A 17,880-nucleotide genomic window follows, 5' to 3' on the forward strand; every position below is an offset into this window, starting at 1 on the left:
GACACTGAAGATGCGAACGTGTGCGTGGTTTGTTTCAAGAGGCCGGTTGTGTGTGCAGTTTGCCTGGCTTGATGTAGCCATCTAGTGGCTTGTGCGTGCGCTTGCCTCAGCTAGTTCGGGTATGGCCACTGTGCGCTCTGCTCCTCCCGCACACCACCCTCACTCCCCCTTCAGGGCTCCTCTGTTAGTCACCGCTCATTCCGCTGTTGTTGTGACACTTGAGCCAAGTGTTCAGTCACGGACAAATGTGACTTGGTGTGCCATGAAACCAGACTTGGGAGGGCTTGGTGATCAGTCGGGTACAAGGATGACAATTTGGCAAAATATCCAGCTACTTTACGTGTTTGTGTAAAATTAACTTGTAAGGTCGTGCCCATGGTGACAGTTTTAGTCGCTGACAGAAGTACAACTTGACTATGAAGAAAGCCAAGTGAGTTTAAATCTGTAAACAATGCTGAGCCATGGCAACTTATAATTCAACATGCACTTTTGAATGTTGTGTCATTGACTGCGCAACATTAATCATTACAATATACACCAGGGAGAGCAATGTATTATAAATATTCGTTTGTTAATTGGGTCCCCTGATAATGCTTGTACAAGTTTTTATGAGAGCAACGTGACATATTTCCCCTTGTGTTGGTAAAAGTACACCCTGATTCGTTCACAGAAAATGCACAAATGAATTAATGATTGAGCCTCACGTGAGCCCCCGATAACGTTCGAGTGCCCAAATTTGTGCAAAAAACCCGCCGTGTTTTAGGTCAACTTGCGGGCAGCCGTGCTGAGTTTTGGCCTTGGGGTTTTTTGTTGAGCAAGCGCAATGGGGGAAATATTTTGTAGGTGAGAGCGACCCGGCTGGTGACGCCTGGATCTGCAGCCGTGGTTGTGCACGGGCTGCCGATCGCTCCATCGCCTTACACCACTGCAGCCTGCTGCTGTGGTTCAGTATAGGCACCGCGGCCCCCGTTAGTTTGTTGTCGGGGGAGATCTTGAATGGTTGGTTTGAAAGGGGATGTTTTTAAACGGCTCTCTGCTGTTTCCGTAGGTTTAAAGTCTGCACATCTGTAGACAATACATTCTAGAGTATTTGCTTTAAGTTTTTTTGGGGACTGGACCCTTTACGTACATAAACGTGTGAGGAAGTAATTTTTTATTTTTTTGCCTCCGACAGGTGGAACAAAAACATCCAGGCAAGCCTATCGAAATTATGAATATTTTTTTTACTTAACGTGCATATTCTGTCCTTAAAATTAGAAAGGTAAATGGTTGTCCACTCTTCCACGATCTTTTTTGCAGTGGTACAACCAATGTTGACCTCCCAAAAGTGGTAACTATTTTATTGACCTTAGGGGGATGAGTTGACCCCCTATAGCGACTTAAACTTGCCAACTCCATTGTGAATCGTGAACTGTAAACATTTAGAAGCTCTGATCTTATCTCAGAAAATGTAATTTGATGAATGGGAACCCGACTTTTATGATTTCGGGTGATAAGACGAAAATTCTGACGGTGCCACCTTTTGCATTTTGTGTTTTGTTGCGGTTTTAGGGGCTTCTCAGCATAACGGTTGGGGCAGCCCACCCCAAGCTAGCAGGTTCTGGACTGAACTCTCCCCCGCTGTCCATCACTCTCTCATCGAGGGGCCGAGGAGGATGCTGTAAGGATGATTGCATCAGAAGCCAGCGTTCAGCAGTGAGTAAAGCACGTGCTCGGGCTACCCGGCAAACTTAGTCCACGAAAGTGCCTTGTGGTTATGGAGAGGCAACCCCACGTACCAGACTTAGTTAAATATTTACAATGTAAATGTATACACAAGCACGTTTGTAAACGTTGACTCAGTCACGTTGAGTACTGATTTCTATATATAGCATGTAGCAATTGACTGGTTTTCTGTTTAGTTAATATTTATGCCAACACTTTTAGCCCGCAATAGGTTTCTATGTGTTGCGTTGATTTAATGCTGTTGGGCTGCTCGAAATGGCACTTGCTTGCTTGACGTGAACTTAAGAGTTAAACTGTGCCGTTGCATTCGCTATTACGGTGATATTTACCTGAACACAAGAGCAACAGCTATTCCCCGATGACCACACTTGCGAGCATTTATAAGGCAACTTCATGCTCATTGTTCTCTCAAGGCTCTTTGTGACGTACACCGCTAAGAGCAGCAGCAACCACACGCGTGCAAGGTTCAAATCATTAAGCGAGACCCGCGCCGGTACCTAGACCCCCGCTCATGACTGGACCCACGCTCGAGCCGAGACCCGCACTCATGACTGGACCCGCGCTCGTGCCGAGACCCGCGCTCATGACTGGACCCACGCTCGTGCCGAGACCCACACTCATGACTGGACCCACGCTTGTGACTGGACTCATGCTCGTGACTGGACCCACGTTTGTGACTGAACCCATGCTCGTGCCGAGACCCGCACTCATGACTGAACCCATGCTCGTGCCGAGACCCGCACTCATGACTGGACCCTCGCTCGTGCCTGGACCCACGCCCGTGCCGCACGTCACGGCTGCGTCGTCTCCCAACAGAGAGAGCGAGCCGTCGGTGCAGTCGGATGGGGAGCTGGAGGAGGAGGAGCCGCAGGACTCCCAGCCAGAATGGGCGGGCGCGGGGCGTGGTCGCAAGCGGGCGGGGCGGGGAGCCCGTGGCGGCACCGTGAGTGGGCCCCTTTCACTCTTCCCTCTCACCCCCCCCACCTCCCGCGCTCTTCATCCGTCTGTTTCTCTCCCTCATTAGCTGGCACTCTCACCCCTACCGACACCCCCACCCCGCTCCAATTTAACTGTTCCTATCCCTAACCGCTTCAGCTGCTGGTTTCTAAAGCTCAGAGGCAACTCTACAAATTAAGTCACACTGTCACGTAACCCATGAGTAAAATTTTGACTTAACTTTTGTGACTGCAGGAATTAATATTTTTTGGTTATTTCGGTAAAGTCACGTAGATATAAAAATAATAAAAAATAAAATAAAACACTAATGTAGACTGTAGCCTGGTTCTTAATTGGAGTGAATGCAGCTGGCTCATACGAAATTGATTTCTCTAAGACGATGGTACTTTGCAAGCCTACTGGCTATTAACAAAGATTAATTCATGAAGCCATCTATATATACAGATACAGACACAATTTTAACCGAGAGGATGGTTATAAGCTCAGCAATCATTGGAAAGATGTCATTAACCACTTTGGGTCATGATTTGATTTGTGTTTTCTTGTCACCCTCCACCGTTAGCATTGTGGGTGTGTGGTGCGAGGTGCAATGCTTTGATTTGTGTTGACCTACTGCCGGTGTCGGGGTTTTCTCCTACATTAATATTAGCTGCTCCGCCCATCTCTAAACCTTTATAAACAGTTTGTGTTTAGAGGCCAACCCCCCTTTTCCTGATGACTACCTCTTGTGTTGCGATCAAAACGTCGTGGATTTTGTTTTTTTGTTCTTATTTTTATTTTATTTATATTACTGAAAGAACCAGAATAAGTCTACATTACAGACTGCCAGTACACTCACTCAGGTTAAGAACCAGGCTACAGTCTGCATTATAGACTACCAGTACACTCACTCAGTTTAATAACTAGGCTACAGTCTACATTATAGACTGCCAGTGCACACACCAAGGCTAAGAACCAGCCTACAGTCTACATTATAGACTACCAGTACACTCACTGAAGTTAAGAACCAGGCTACAGTCCACATAGATTTCCAGTACACTCACTCCAATTAAGAACCAGGCTATAGTCTACATTAGTGTTTTTATTATTATTTAAATTGTATTATTTTTATTCACTTTAGTTTTTATTACCGTGAGTTGAAGTACATGACTGAAACCAAGCCTACTCTATTAGTAACTGCAGTACGTACATGCAACCCCACACTTGTAGGAATCATACAGGTTAATGATGCTATTGCATAGATTCTGCTTGCTTGTGTGCCTTTGTGTGTATATCCGTTGAGTGATGTGCCTTCATAACTTAAATGTATATTACATTAAACGCGATCATCAGCATTTATTTTGACGGGGTGGTGTTTTGGTGGAATACAGGCACCGAAACGCGCGCGTGGTCGGGGTGGCGGCCGTGGCCGAGGGGGGGTTGGGGGGGGCCCCATCGGACGGGGTGGTTCCACGATGGGCCCCCAGGGCCGGGCCAACGGCGTCCACCAGCAGCCACAGAACGGCGAGGTGGAGGCCGTCACGCTCTTCGAGGTCGTCAAGCTGGGCAAGAGCGCCATGCAGGTAAAGTCCCGTGATCGCCACCCCACACAACATTTTACTAGAATTTTCACATTTTTTTGTCGACTGACGACCTGCAGAGTTTTTTCCGAGTGTAGAGTTAATTTAGTTATTCTCTTAGCTAAGTCAACGAAAGCAGGCGAACATTTAGTCCGTTCGCTCAGAGTTATTAAATGTTGGTGTAGTGGGTAGGAGCAATTTATTGTTCCTTTCATTCACCTGACTCCCCCCCCTTCCATTCCCTTAAGATATTGTTAGATTAGCCGCCAAATCTGTGAACGAGCAGCCCCGCACGTGACCATCCGTCTGTCTCTCCAGCCAGCAAAACTTTTTTTTGTGAGAGTACCCATCGTTGAACGATGGTCCTCTGCCACCCCCAATATCCCCACCTCCACACTCCATGGGTATCCCCCCCACCCCCTCCCGTACGTGCCACCTCCAAGGCCCCCCCCTCCCCTCGGATATTCTCGCAGTCGCCCCCCACCCGCGCCCCCCCCCCCCTCCGGCTTGTCAGAACGCGCGTTAAGCGGCGTGTAGCCAGCCAGCTAGGCAGCCAGCCAGCAACTTTTTTTTGTAATATAGAGTAGTATGATATAGGCAATTACCATACTTGGTCTTTCTCAGCAGTCTCTAATAACTTCACTCAATTATTTTAATCTGTCTGATTTATTTTTCTCGTCATAAATACACTTTATTGACATTTCTCAAAAATAATTTCACAACGAAATGAAAGCAGCTTGGAAGCCTGCAGGCCACCTCTGGAGTGTGGTAGCGAAGGCTCCTGTAGTGGAATTCCTCTTTTTTATTTATGGTTATGAGGGATATTGCCCCTGAACTTGGAATATGATGATCTAGTACGATTACACAAGGTTGAACACTCATCATAGACAATTAATTCTTTGGTAATGGATGATTGCTCATCTTAGGAATGTTGTTACACAAAGCAGCCTTGGCTCATAAAGTAAGAGTGGAATGAGTCAACCGCAATTACACCTTTTGCACTCTTAAAGCAACAATGGAATTGACTTTGCTGCTACATATACTGTGAAGAATTGTAAGTTAATGAGGGGTCGGTCTGGTGTGTTAGGAATGTAAAAATGGTCCAACATTAATGCAGAATGCCCATAGAAGTAAATACAAATGTTAATTTAGTTTGTTGGTTATTGAATGATGACTTCATAAAATCTTATAACTGTATGCCATAGATTTGTGATGATGTCAAGTATCGGCGTTGTGTGATATGTTGGAATTGGCACAAGCTGAGAGTGTTTACATTCTCAGAAATTGACAAATTTGTCTCAGTTGCACAACGGTGTCCCAGGTCTCACCCATATAATATAAACAAACATCATCAGTTTATTGATTGATTGCCTTAGGGAAGCATGACATTACATTAAACACTGCCCATATAATGCCCTTAACCCTTGTTGTCTGTGCCTTTGCTTGAAAATGCATCTGCATTCAGTCTGTGGTGGATGACTGGATCGAGTCGTACAAGCAGGATCGGGACAGTGCCCTGCTTGACCTAATCAACTTCTTTATCCAGTGCTCCGGCTGCAAAGGTCGGTAACATTCACACATCTTTTTAGTCGCCCATATCTGAAATTTTTTGTTTATGCCTGGTAATTTTGCGCTGGGCCCGTAAAAGTGTTTTGTTTGTTGGATTTTGGGCTTGGTTTAATCACATCTATGCCACAGTTTATCAGGTTTAAGTTAAACATGACGTTCGGTAGTGGACACTTTTCTGTCATCATACGACCCTATGAACCCAGCCAAGTCCAGGCTCTATTGTTCCATCGGTACACTGTCAGAATGAGATGTAATTATTAGGTATCGACACGTTTTGTATCAATAAAAAAGCTGCATCTTTTGTCATGTTTGCTGCGTTGTATGACACTGAATTTTATTCTTTAGGTGTTGTTACTGCGGAAATGTTCAGGAATATGCAAAATGCTGAAATTATTCGGAAGATGACAGAAGAGTTTGACGAGGTATGATTTGAAGTCATGTTTTTGGGTAGTGGTGGTGTGACAGAGTACCGACGTTAAGATTGTAATATTGTGAGTTTAAGGATCCAAATTTGCATGACTTGGCATTCCAAGCACCTTACAAATATTCAGGGCAAAACAAACAAACAAACAAAATGACAATAAATGAGGGATATCACAGGGGGATAAACGACACCCCGTGCATTCACACGAGCTAGCAATTGGCACTGAAAACCCGAGCATCAGCCGGGAGTCCCCGAAAAGGCCCAACAAGATAACAGCGCAGGGGGGGGGGGGGCCCTCAGTCAAATGTGCTGGCACCCTTTTATCTGGCAACAAAACAGGTGTTAAGTTGTTAAAACACCAAACTGAAACCTTTTACAAGGAATCATGTCTGCATTAACCACAATACTTGTGGTCAAAAAGCAAACAAAAAACATACTCTAATAATATATGTATTGTCTTATTTACATATTGAGTGAATAAAATGAGTACCAAGTATTGTGATTTTCCATGGGAAAGATTGGTCTCTTTTAGTATGTATAATTTATATAATTTGCTAAATACCACAAGCAGAAAAAAGCACCGCCCAATGCTCGTTTGAGTATGGGTATGCCCACTCTTGAATGATTTTTTTCTCTCAAAATAATGTAATGAATCTGCCACTTATGGATGTGGAGCAATGTGAATGTTTATTCAATTTCGTGACCTTTAGCCATGAATACGATGCGGCTTGAATGATGAACAGGACAGTGGAGACTATCCACTCACCATGACGGGGCCGCAGTGGAAGAAGTTCAAGTCAAACTTCTGCGAGTTCATCGGTGTGCTCGTTCGGCAATGCCAGTACAGCGTCATCTACGATGAGTACATGATGGATACGGTCATCTCGTTGCTCGCCGGCCTCTCGGACTCGCAGGTTCGGGCGTTCCGGCACACGAGCACGCTGGCCGGTAGGTGGGCTTTGCTGTGCTTGCGCGAGGTGGTGGGCTTGGATAATAATGAATAATAACCTCTATTTTATTAAGAGTGATTCCTCACAATTCCTTAACCCGTATTGTCTAAAGGATCGTTCAGCGTTATTGATGCTTATCACAAGTGGACTAAACCATACCGCTTATGGTTAAAAATGAAGCAATATACTTGAATTTAAAGTTTTTGATGAAACACTCTTATGAATAAAACATTTTAAGTACTCTTGCTGAGGGGGAGTGCGCTGGGAATTGCTGCATTGTGTACAACTCATTTGAGTTTTAATGTTGGGTGGTTCCTGACTGGCATTGCCTTAAGTGCATCTTGTGTAACTGGTGTAGTCATTGCTACATTTTGGCTAAAGTTTAATTTCAAGATTGTTATGTTAATAAATCAATCTTAATTGTCCTCATTTTCTAACTTATAAATCGGAATTATAACATTTATATTAATAATTACATTCATAAGCATCCTAATTGTATTAACTATTTGTGTTTAAATTATAAATCATCAAAGCAATAAACTCTTCTATTGTGGACAATAACTGAATGTGAAAATAAATCACTCTGGCACTTGGAGATGGTAATGATGTGCAGACCGTTGTTACCACTGCTAATGATGGTTATATTATTGTGGTGCGGTGGTACTGATAGCATTGCGCTGTACTGACGCTGGCAATTTACAGCCATGAAGCTGATGACGGCATTGGTGAACGTGGCGCTGAATCTGAGCATCAACCTGGACAACACGCAGCGGCAGTACGAGGCAGAACGGAACAAGAACATTGGCAAGCGTGCCAGCGAGAAGCTGGAGCTGCTCATGCAGAAGAGGAAAGAGGTAGGGTGTTGCTTGGTTTTTTTTATCGACAACAATAGTTTTATTATGCTCCATCAATTTCCATGTTCTTTACTGTCGTAGTTTATTGTTAATTGCATGTCTTAACGATCTGTTACATTCTTGGGTGTTTTTTCAGTTTGTTCCACACATTCCTGAAAGTGCTGAAATTGTTCGTTAATGTTTTTTTTACTAAAGATGTCATGTATGTATGAACTTCTTTTGCACCGTACGTAGCCACCCATGCTAATCGGAGGTGCAGGGAAGGATAACAAACTAAACACAAAAAAATCAGTTCTATAGAAATTAGTTTTCAATCTAGATGATTTAAAAGTGCATAGCTCTTTCATCATGAATTCAATAAAAAAAGCATAAACGTGTCTTTTACATCCAGCACCTGGGTTTTTCCTTTTCTTCCACAGTTACAAGAGAACCAGGACGAGATCGAGAACATGATGAATGCAATCTTCAAGGGCGTGTTTGTACACAGATACAGGTATTTTTAGCTGTGGTAATGAAATGGCGGAAAGTTGTGTTACAAAAAAACACTATGGGCAATAATGCACGCTGAGCAAGTGTCTCTGCCTTCGTAAAGCTCAATTTTACGTGACGTACATCATGCTGTCATGCTGTGCGTGCCAAATAACATTTTCATATGCATATCGTGGCAAAAAAAGCATAATGAAAATAAAATCTCACCCAGGGGGCTTTTAAAACAGATGGCATCTTGTGCAATACGCCTCTTCCTGTAGCATTGGCAGTGCTACTTTGACAATGTGATTGTCCTAAATCAGTGGCTACAGCACGTGGCGGCAGCTTTTTCCCCCCTCGCCACCTCATTTATTTATTTATTTCACGGGGCCATTGATCCGACGCTTTTGATGTCCTAGTAATAAATAAGCCTTGCTGCCGCTCAGTGGGGAACAATCATTTGTGGCAAATAGCCAGCGCTGTAAAGCTGTCTCCGCGAAGCGCTCTAAAGTACAGGCCGCAATTCCACCACTGCCGGCGGCGGCGGCGTTGTGAAACGGCTCCGTTTTTATTACGACTGTTATTGCTTAGCATGTAACTATTCAACCGCTTACCGCCCAGCACCGTTGACACGATTTGGAGTCAAGATTCGATTTGAGCCTCAATGTCTTGTGTAGTCACGTGCGGTCTCGTCTGTAATGTCTAAATTGTATTGTCGCCTTTATTCTGCCTCGACCATTAGTTTAAAGTAATTATTTAAAAAAAATCGCGTACATTCAGGAAAATAGATGTTTATACACCATTCGATGCATCTAATGTATGCCTTAAAAGACATTTGAATTGCTCATTTGTTAACGTGTGCCTAGTTTTGTGCAAGGTACGCACGGTGGAATGGGCATCCTCTGAGCGCATGTGTTGGTGTGTGGGGAACAGGGATGCGATTGCGGAGATCCGTGCCGTGTGCATGGAAGAGATCGGAGTGTGGATGAAGTGCTACAGCGAGGCCTTTCTCAACGACTCTTATCTCAAATACGTTGGGTGGACGTTGCACGACAAGGCAAGGAGCACGGCGTTGTGACGGCAGCAGTCTACGATTGTTTCGTGTTCACCGCCAACGACGTCTCACTCGTGTTGTTTACTTCAGATTGGCCCATAGAGTGTCTCTCGCCCAATTACACCAACTTCTCACGGGGTTATAGTAGACCCGTCCCAGCATTTGAGAAAGTAAATATTCACATTGTATTTTAGTAATTGTACGTTGGGATTCGGTTTTTGGATCACTGGTGAATGCTGGCCAAGAGTGTTGGTTTGTTTTTTTCATTAGCGCAATATTTTAACGTGAATCCATACTTGTGCATAGCTTACACTAAAGTTCTGAAATCCGTGCTTGTTAGTCATACAATGTGCATTATTGTTTAGTACATTTTTTAACATCCAATAGTGCCTCTGGTGGTGTAGTGGGGATTTACACCTTTGCAACATATTTTACATGAGCAGCATATAATTAAATAATGCTATACAGCATTGTGATTTAAATATGTTAAAAATGTACATTAATTACCATACAAGTGTTAAAGTACTGCTTTAATATAATGGGTAATATAGTCTATTTTGAAGTGCTAATTTATTAATTGTAAAGCAAGCCATTCGAATAATGCATTTTATATTTTTTTATTGCCAAAATACATGGTATGTTTTGATGAAATTTTACAAAAAAAATTGATTCATTGCTCACAAAGTACAACACAAGCACATATACTCGATCTGTGCAATTCATGTTTTAAGTTTTCAGTCATTTTCAGTGCTCTGCTTTTGTGTAGCCGAGGAGAAAAATGTACACCCCTTTTTTGGGCACACCTTGGTTTGAGGCCAGGGATAGCTTCAAGCATGGGTTATGGGCAATTGTGCCATGGAAAGACAGCTCTTGCTGGTGTCCTTGTGAACACACAATCTATACATTTCCCACGACTCGTCTAATGAGGTCCTTGTGGCACCGTGTTGGCAGCTCAAATATTCCTCCGCCTTGATCCTTAATCTCCCGGGTCAGCTGCTTGCAGTTTAAGCCCAATGAGTCCTCGATGTTCTGAATTCAAGTATTCTGAATCTGCCGATGTGCCCAAGGAACTGTAGTTTTTTTAATTAATGGTGACTAGAAGCAATTCTGTCCTTTCTGTTTTTTAAATATGATCCATACGTATAACAGACATTTTTGTATTATTTATGGGATTCCTAGCAAATTGTCAGTTCTAATGAGCACTCCATCTCTTAATATGTGGGAAGCGTGAGTGAAAGGAGCAAAGTTTGTGGCTATAGTGTGTTGATGGCTGAGGTGTGCGTGCGTGCGTGCGTGCGTGTGTGTGTGGTGCGTGCGTGTGTGCGTGCGTGTGTGGTGTGTGTGTGTGCGCGCGTGTGCATGCGTGTGTGTGTGCGTGTGTTTGTGCGTGTGTGTGTGCGTGCGTTTGTGCGTGTGTGTGTGCGTGCGTTTGTGCGTGTGTGCGTGCGTGCGTGTGTGCGTGCGTTTGTGCATGCGTGCGTGTGTGCGTGCGTTTGTGCATGCGTGCGTGTGTGCGTGCGTGTGTGTGTGCGTGCGTGTGCGTGTGTGTGTATTGCAGCAAGGAGAGGTGCGACTGAAGTGCCTCACCACCCTGCAGGGCCTCTACAGCAGCAAGGAGCTCACAGCAAAACTGGAGCTTTTCACCAACCGGTTCAAGGTATCTACATGCACCTTGCTTTGGATATGCCACCGTGGAAATAGTAAACAATGAAAGAAAGATGTTGAGCAAGAGATTGAAAGGAAGCTTGGTTTGGTCTTGCTTTTCATTACATTGAAACTAAATGTTATTTTTTTACTCTGAACAACTGCATTGTAAAGCCATCAAGTAAATCTATTGGTTTTTTTTTGCCACACAGGACCGGATAGTGTCGATGACACTCGACAAAGAGTACGATGTCGCTGTGCAGGCAATCAAGCTCCTCACCCTTATCCTACAGTGAGTCACACCTGCATCCTGCCGTATCTTAGGCTGTAACCTTTGAGATAGGTGACAAAGAAGCTGCTTACGGAGCCTGGAAATTGAGGTAATAAATAACTGGAGAAAACAGTGGAACTGTGGTGTGAAAGTGTAAGTGGTTTGCGGTAATGGTGGCTTCATTCATTACACTGTTGCGTAAATTTCAATTTTTTCTTATAATTCCAGTTGCGCATATCAGTGCCTGGTCATGACGCAGATTTCCATTTGGAACTCTTACAGAAAGCAGTGAATTAACCCAACTTCTGGAAAGATTGTTAAAAAAAATGGATATGTGCTCCCTTCATTCACCTCTTATCTGTCCTAAGGTGGGCATGGTGGGGACATCTGATCGCAATTCATTCTAAAGAGGTGTTCTTCACCAGAAACAGTTTTGGTCCTCGGAGTTGACAAGTTCGAAGACCATTAACTCACGAGACTTGGGGAACCTGGTTTAATTATCGGTGGCTGAAACCCTGATTCGAATGCAGGATATTAATGACGCCATTGTAAGTGAATATTGGCGCTCATCCCCCCAGGGAAAGAATCTTTGTTTCGAGCAGCAAACATTTGTTTTAGTTAGGGCTGGGGGTTTATGGTGAGGATTACTTTGTTTCAAAAAAGAGTACTACAAATATTCAGAAGGGGAATGAAGATTTATTTTATCGGGCCCCCAGCTCGGTGCTTAGACATGGCATGAGCTCGCTAAACCACCAGGCCAATTCCTGTTTGCTCATAATTTGTTACCATCAGAGATGTACGAGGAATTACCCCTGTTTCAGCTGAGATGTATATACCACTTCCCCCCCCGGCCTTGCCTGCAGGACAAGCAGCGAGGAGGTGCTTTCGAACGAGGATTGTGAGAATGTGTACCACCTCGTCTACTCGGCCCACAGGCCTGTCGCTGTCGCAGCTGGAGAGTTCCTCCACCGCAAGTAAGGGCCCTTGACAGCACGATGCATTACCCACGTGCACTCGCGTACCAGCTACCGTTCACGTAAAGACGTAAACTTCCAAGCACATTGCTTTGAACTACCAGGTACACAATGGGGACCGCGTGCGTCATTGCTGCTGTACAGGGGAATGTGTAAATGATTCCACAGGGGCCTTACCGTTACTGCTCGACCAATTTCAATAAAACGGGTGTCATTTGAACGCATGTGTAGTTAATGCGAATGAGGTCAAAATCAAATAATTAATTTAGACCCATTGGCTCTTGAGAATTGAGCATATCCGGCATGGTGCTGTTTTATCAACTCTACCGTTTGCAGTAGCCTGTTTAAACCATAGCCATGTGCCGTTGGGTTGTATGGAGCAGCTCATTGGTTGGACGGTGGGCTGGGGGGGCAGTGACGAGATAAAATATACCCATGAGTGTTGAATCTCGATTGGATTCCGACTCCTAAGTTTCAAAATATAATCGCGTAATAAAAAATAACCACCAATTGTCTGCCTTGTTTACAAATTGCCATTTTTTTCTCATATGTCAAGCACACATTGTTAGTGGTGTGTCGTCAGTTGCAGCCTTGATGGATTCATGTGCCTGAGAGAATGGAAATGTATTTTGCGTGTCGAACAAATATTCAATAATTTGCAGAAAGTGTAATCTTCCAACTATTTGCTATGGCACTCTTTTGCATGAGTATGAGTAAGTGGTGTTTGCCAATAAGGCATAATGATCATAGGGGTGCAATGCCTCTTTATTATGCATTAGTATCCTAGCTTAATGTACCACAACCTACTTTTGTTCTGAACACAAGCCCTCAAAGCGCACCGCCTGGGATCCCGAGGCTCGTTGGAGAGAGCACCCTGGGACGTTGCCAATGTCCCTAAACAAGCACTTAATTATCAAACCCACAGACAAATCCGCCAGTTTCAATCTCCTTCACAAAAAAATCGCCTGCCTATAACCGCATCATAACGTAATACGGCAGATGCGGCTATCTTCTGCCACGGGGACAATTAAGAAGAGCACACAAAACACGGTCCAACATTGTGACACACCACTGCCCCCTCTCCGATCACTGTTAAGCCCCAGCGCGCAGTGCCTGCTGGTATTGACGGTGTGCGCGAGGCGAGATGTGGCATTGCCTAGAGGAGACCAGCAGGTGGCAGCACTTTTCTGCAATCGTCTCTCTGCCAGCAGAGGGCACCCTTAGCAGGGTCCACCCAACCCCGGCCCCATCCACAGATCCTTAAATAAACAGTTTTTTTTGTTTCCACGTTTAAAACGTTGACTTGTGTGTTATTTAGAAGTGCACTTGGACGTGATGCATTTTTTTAATTGCAGTCGAATAAACCTCATATTCTTGGTTCTTTCGGTAAAGTCACGTAGATAGAAAACAAAAAAATAATAAAATTAAAAGAATAATAAATTGAAAATAATAAAAGCAAAAAACCATAATAAAAAAATTGAAATAGTCAAATTAAATATAAATAAGTAATAAATTGCATAAAATTAAAACCACGAGGTTTTGATCGCAACACAAGCGGTCGAAACGTCGTGAGTTTTTGCTTTCTTTTTTGTTTTCTATCGACGTGATTTTACCGATAGTCCCAAAGAATATGAATTCTTGCAGTCACGAAAGCTTTAAGTCAAGATTTAGTGGTACCAATTTGCTCATTTAGGCAAAATAAGGGCGAATTGATATGCTGTTTGATAGTAACGTTGGTTTCTATCCCATGCACACGTGATCAGCTGCTTCTACACATTCGACACACACCACCAAGTTTTCCACCTCTGGTAGCCATTGGCAAGTAAAGGACCTGATCTGAGCCACGGAATATGCCCATGGGGAACCACACGTGTGTGTGTGTGTGCGTGCACGCGTGTGTCTGTGCAGACTGTTCAGCAGGCACGACCCAGAGGCAGAGGAGGCGCTGGCCAAGAGAAGAGGGCGGAGGAGTCCAAACGGCAACCTCATCAAAACCCTCGTCTTTTTCTTCCTTGAAAGCGAGGTGCGCTTTGCCAGCAAAGAAAATTGTTTTCTTCTCATAGTTTTTTATATGCGTGCTGTATTAGCATCGTAGTCAAATGAATATTTCCTATGCAACTATAACAGGATTTTCTCAGAAGATAATATTTCAGAAGCACTTCTGAAGTCACTTCAGTTATCCATGGAAATTGACACACTTTTTATTATGCCCTGCGAAGAGTATTGTGGTATTCTAATATAACAGAAAGTTTCAATTATCAAAGCTGGAAAAATGCCAAGCTAAGTAACAAAGCAAATGTAATTATTGATTACGATGACTGAAGTTATTGATGACTGGTCTTTGACCATTATCTCACGATAACTGAGAACCCAGTTGAATCGTGGGTGGCTGAAGCCTGGATTCTACGTTGGCATCATAGTTGTGTTATAACACGGACCATGAGGCCACCTCCACACGCAAGTTCTAATAAAGAGCACATTCACAGCCACTCTGCATATGGGAAGATAAAAAAAACATTCTAATATAGGCAAAATATTAGATGTAAATATCAGCGGATATCAACCAAACTATGTGTGGGGGCATAAAGGATTGTCCTGACATCCGACGACTCTAAAATGGTTCTATAAGTCTATACGCGCTGTAGGTGCTATGTCTGTAAATGTGTTGTGTATTATTTCCTGAGAGCGGCAGGGTGGCACAGTTGTAACACTGGTACCTCGCAGCGAGAATATGCTGGGTTTTATTCCTGACTCGGGCACCTTTTTGTGTTCTACATGGGGTTTCTCCCCAAATACTCAGGTTTTCTCGAATAGTAAAAAAAAACATACAATATAACTGGTGTTTGCCACACACGCCAATGCTAAAAGTTACCTGCAAAATACTCTAAGTATTACACATAGCAACACCGCCCCCGACTGCGAACACTTGACAGACCCCTCCTAAAAAACAGTCTTAAGACTTGGTGATCTATCATCGGTAAACAAGTATAAGAAATACGTCTTGTAGTTGCTGTTTTATTACTTAATATCAATGTGGCATGATATATTTCTTATTCCATTCTATTTATTTGGCATTGCCCCTGCTTTTGTAGTTATTCACACTCCGTGTCAGAAAATAGCAGGAGCTTGAACTTCAACCAGTGTGAACTGCAGTTGTATGCAGTGGACTGGCTTAAAACATTTAAAACCAAACACAAACATTATTGGATCCGGCTCTTGGCACCATCGTGAGCCTCCAACCTCAACTCCCAGCGCACTTACAGAGTTCATTAAGAGTGACCAGATAAGGGGATTGAACCTGTGTTTGGCAATGTCGATGACATTCTGACCATAGTACCTCTCCACTGCCTCAGTTGCATGACCATGCCGCCTACCTGGTGGACAGCCTGTGGGATTGCGCTGCCGAGCTGCTCAAGGACTGGGAAGGCATGACGGAGCTGCTCCTTGCAGAGCCCACGCAAGGGGAAGAAGGTGAGGCCAAGATAATACACATCAGTGGACACCCAGAGCTTCACTTCTCAATGAATATTATCTGGGTCGCCGGTAGACCGGGATGTGACATGTGATTAGTAGCCACAGCCATAACACACCTGATTAGCACGGTTGGCTACGTACAGTGCAAAATAAGTTCAACATGCATGCATAACCAGAGGTATATTGGAGGTGGTGTGCTGGGTGTGAAATTATTTTGTGGGTTATGGACCCAGCCACACACAGCTGAAGTAGGAATCCTGTGCGAACCCACCCACCTTACCTGATTGGCTCGCAAATGTAGTGAGATGAAAGATTACAAATATTCTGCGGTTTTTAATATAGATCTTCTGATGGTAACACTGCAACGTGTTTTCAGAGTGCTGCTTTCTGTATGAAAAATCATGGAGGCTTCAAAGAGATTCATGTTTTGACCACAGGTATAGGTCATGACCTGTGTAACCAATGAAAAAGGGGATGTTGTTTTGGAGGTACAACGATAGTCAAATGCATCTGCTGGCAAGAGTAGACCACTTTGCATGAGTTGTAGCCAATTTCTGTAATGTAAACTGTGGTTCCCCCACTCGTACGTGATTTATGTGCATCTTAATAATCATTAAAAGAGATGATGATTGTGTTCCTGCTGCTAATGATGGTGGTGGTTATTGAGGCTCTTTAGACATGGTTTCCTTTGTTTCCCCACTTTTGAGTCTTCACTTGTGCCCTGACCGTGTCTGGTTTTGCCATCTTCCATTGTTTCTTCACCAGCCTTGACCGAGAGACAGGAGAGCGCTCTGATAGAGATCTTGCTGTGTACCATTCGGCAAGCGGTGGAGTGCCATCCACCCGTTGGGCGAGGAACCACAAAACGGGTGAGTGGACGTGGTGGGTGTGTTGCGCCAGCCTTGCTGCATGTCCGTTCCCTGGCTACATCCATGGCCGTATTTTTGAACAAGGGTCTTTGTGGGTGCCATGTCAGCAAGGTGGCATAGTGGGATGATGGGTTGCAAAGGCTCAGTCGACATGAACACTGCAGTGCATTGTACATGGTTTAGTTGGGGTTTTACGACATGTTGATACGCCGTTTACATACAAAATATTTTCAGTCGGTGTTATTTGTGAGCGAAATGACCAAAATGCAGGTATTAACGCATTGCAAAGATCTGAAGCGTTTTGTTCTGGAATTTGTGTTTTTTTTTTAAGAAACTGAATTATTTTTGCATGTGAAATTTTCAGATCCTGACGGCAAAAGAGAAGAAGACACAATTGGACGACCGCACAAAGCTGACGGAGCACTTCATTGTTGTTCTTCCACAGCTGCTCGCCAAGGTGACTCGCACTTGTCTACGCCGCCGAGCTGATGTAGGAAGGATGCAGTCAGGCAAACAAATAGCTCTTCCATTGTACATATGTACCCAGGCTGCGTCCCAGACTTTCTGACATGTTTGTATACTTCTCATTGATGATATCTACGACCTTCAGGATATAAATGCATAGTTTCATAACCTTGGTTATTATATGACAAAAACCTGACGTTTGCCGAACAATCTCTTCCGCAGTACGCCGTCGACGCAGAGAAAGTAACGAATCTACTACAGATCCCGCAGTATTTTGACCTCGAGATCTACAGCACAGGGAGGTTGGAAAAGGTCAGTGTGCATATGAAAACATTTCAGTGGCTTATTTTTTATAAAATATTGTTCTGCACAGAGGGGTTTATGATGTACATATTTTCAAATGTTAATACTAATTAACCCAAGTATTGCATGAATAACCACTTTTCACATACTCTGTACTCAGAATAAAATTGCTTATACACGGGAGGCTAGGCTTTAAAATACAAGTCGGAAATACGTGACCAAAATTCTACCGGAACATTTTCCATCGTACGGTTTGCTTCAATAACTTCTGCACGAGAGCTGTGCGCACATTGCATCCCACATTTGCAATGCCTCCCATC

The 17,880-nt window shown here is 43.9% G+C and overlaps 1 protein-coding gene across 1 annotated transcript in view; it reads left to right on the forward strand.

The window, feature by feature from the left end:
- Window positions 1-17,880, forward strand: part of LOC133353997 (cohesin subunit SA-2-like) — a 46,935-nt gene that overhangs the window by 14,864 nt on the left and 14,191 nt on the right. The window contains exons 2-18 of the mRNA XM_061570559.1: window positions 1,552-1,695; window positions 2,542-2,668; window positions 4,053-4,244; window positions 5,707-5,803; window positions 6,156-6,232; window positions 6,978-7,182; window positions 7,887-8,038; window positions 8,458-8,531; window positions 9,440-9,563; window positions 11,119-11,217; window positions 11,417-11,496; window positions 12,339-12,449; window positions 14,358-14,472; window positions 15,803-15,920; window positions 16,689-16,792; window positions 17,157-17,249; window positions 17,480-17,569. Of these exons, the coding sequence (XP_061426543.1) occupies window positions 1,667-1,695; window positions 2,542-2,668; window positions 4,053-4,244; window positions 5,707-5,803; window positions 6,156-6,232; window positions 6,978-7,182; window positions 7,887-8,038; window positions 8,458-8,531; window positions 9,440-9,563; window positions 11,119-11,217; window positions 11,417-11,496; window positions 12,339-12,449; window positions 14,358-14,472; window positions 15,803-15,920; window positions 16,689-16,792; window positions 17,157-17,249; window positions 17,480-17,569 (1,887 nt within the window). The 5' untranslated portion in view covers window positions 1,552-1,666. The remainder of the gene's footprint in view (window positions 1-1,551; window positions 1,696-2,541; window positions 2,669-4,052; window positions 4,245-5,706; window positions 5,804-6,155; window positions 6,233-6,977; window positions 7,183-7,886; window positions 8,039-8,457; window positions 8,532-9,439; window positions 9,564-11,118; window positions 11,218-11,416; window positions 11,497-12,338; window positions 12,450-14,357; window positions 14,473-15,802; window positions 15,921-16,688; window positions 16,793-17,156; window positions 17,250-17,479; window positions 17,570-17,880) is intronic.

The sequence above is a fragment of the Lethenteron reissneri genome, chromosome 45 (genome assembly GCF_015708825.2).
Source record: "Lethenteron reissneri isolate LAM-NWPU_2019-01 chromosome 45, ASM1570882v1, whole genome shotgun sequence".
NCBI lineage: Eukaryota > Metazoa > Chordata > Hyperoartia > Petromyzontiformes > Petromyzontidae > Lethenteron > Lethenteron reissneri.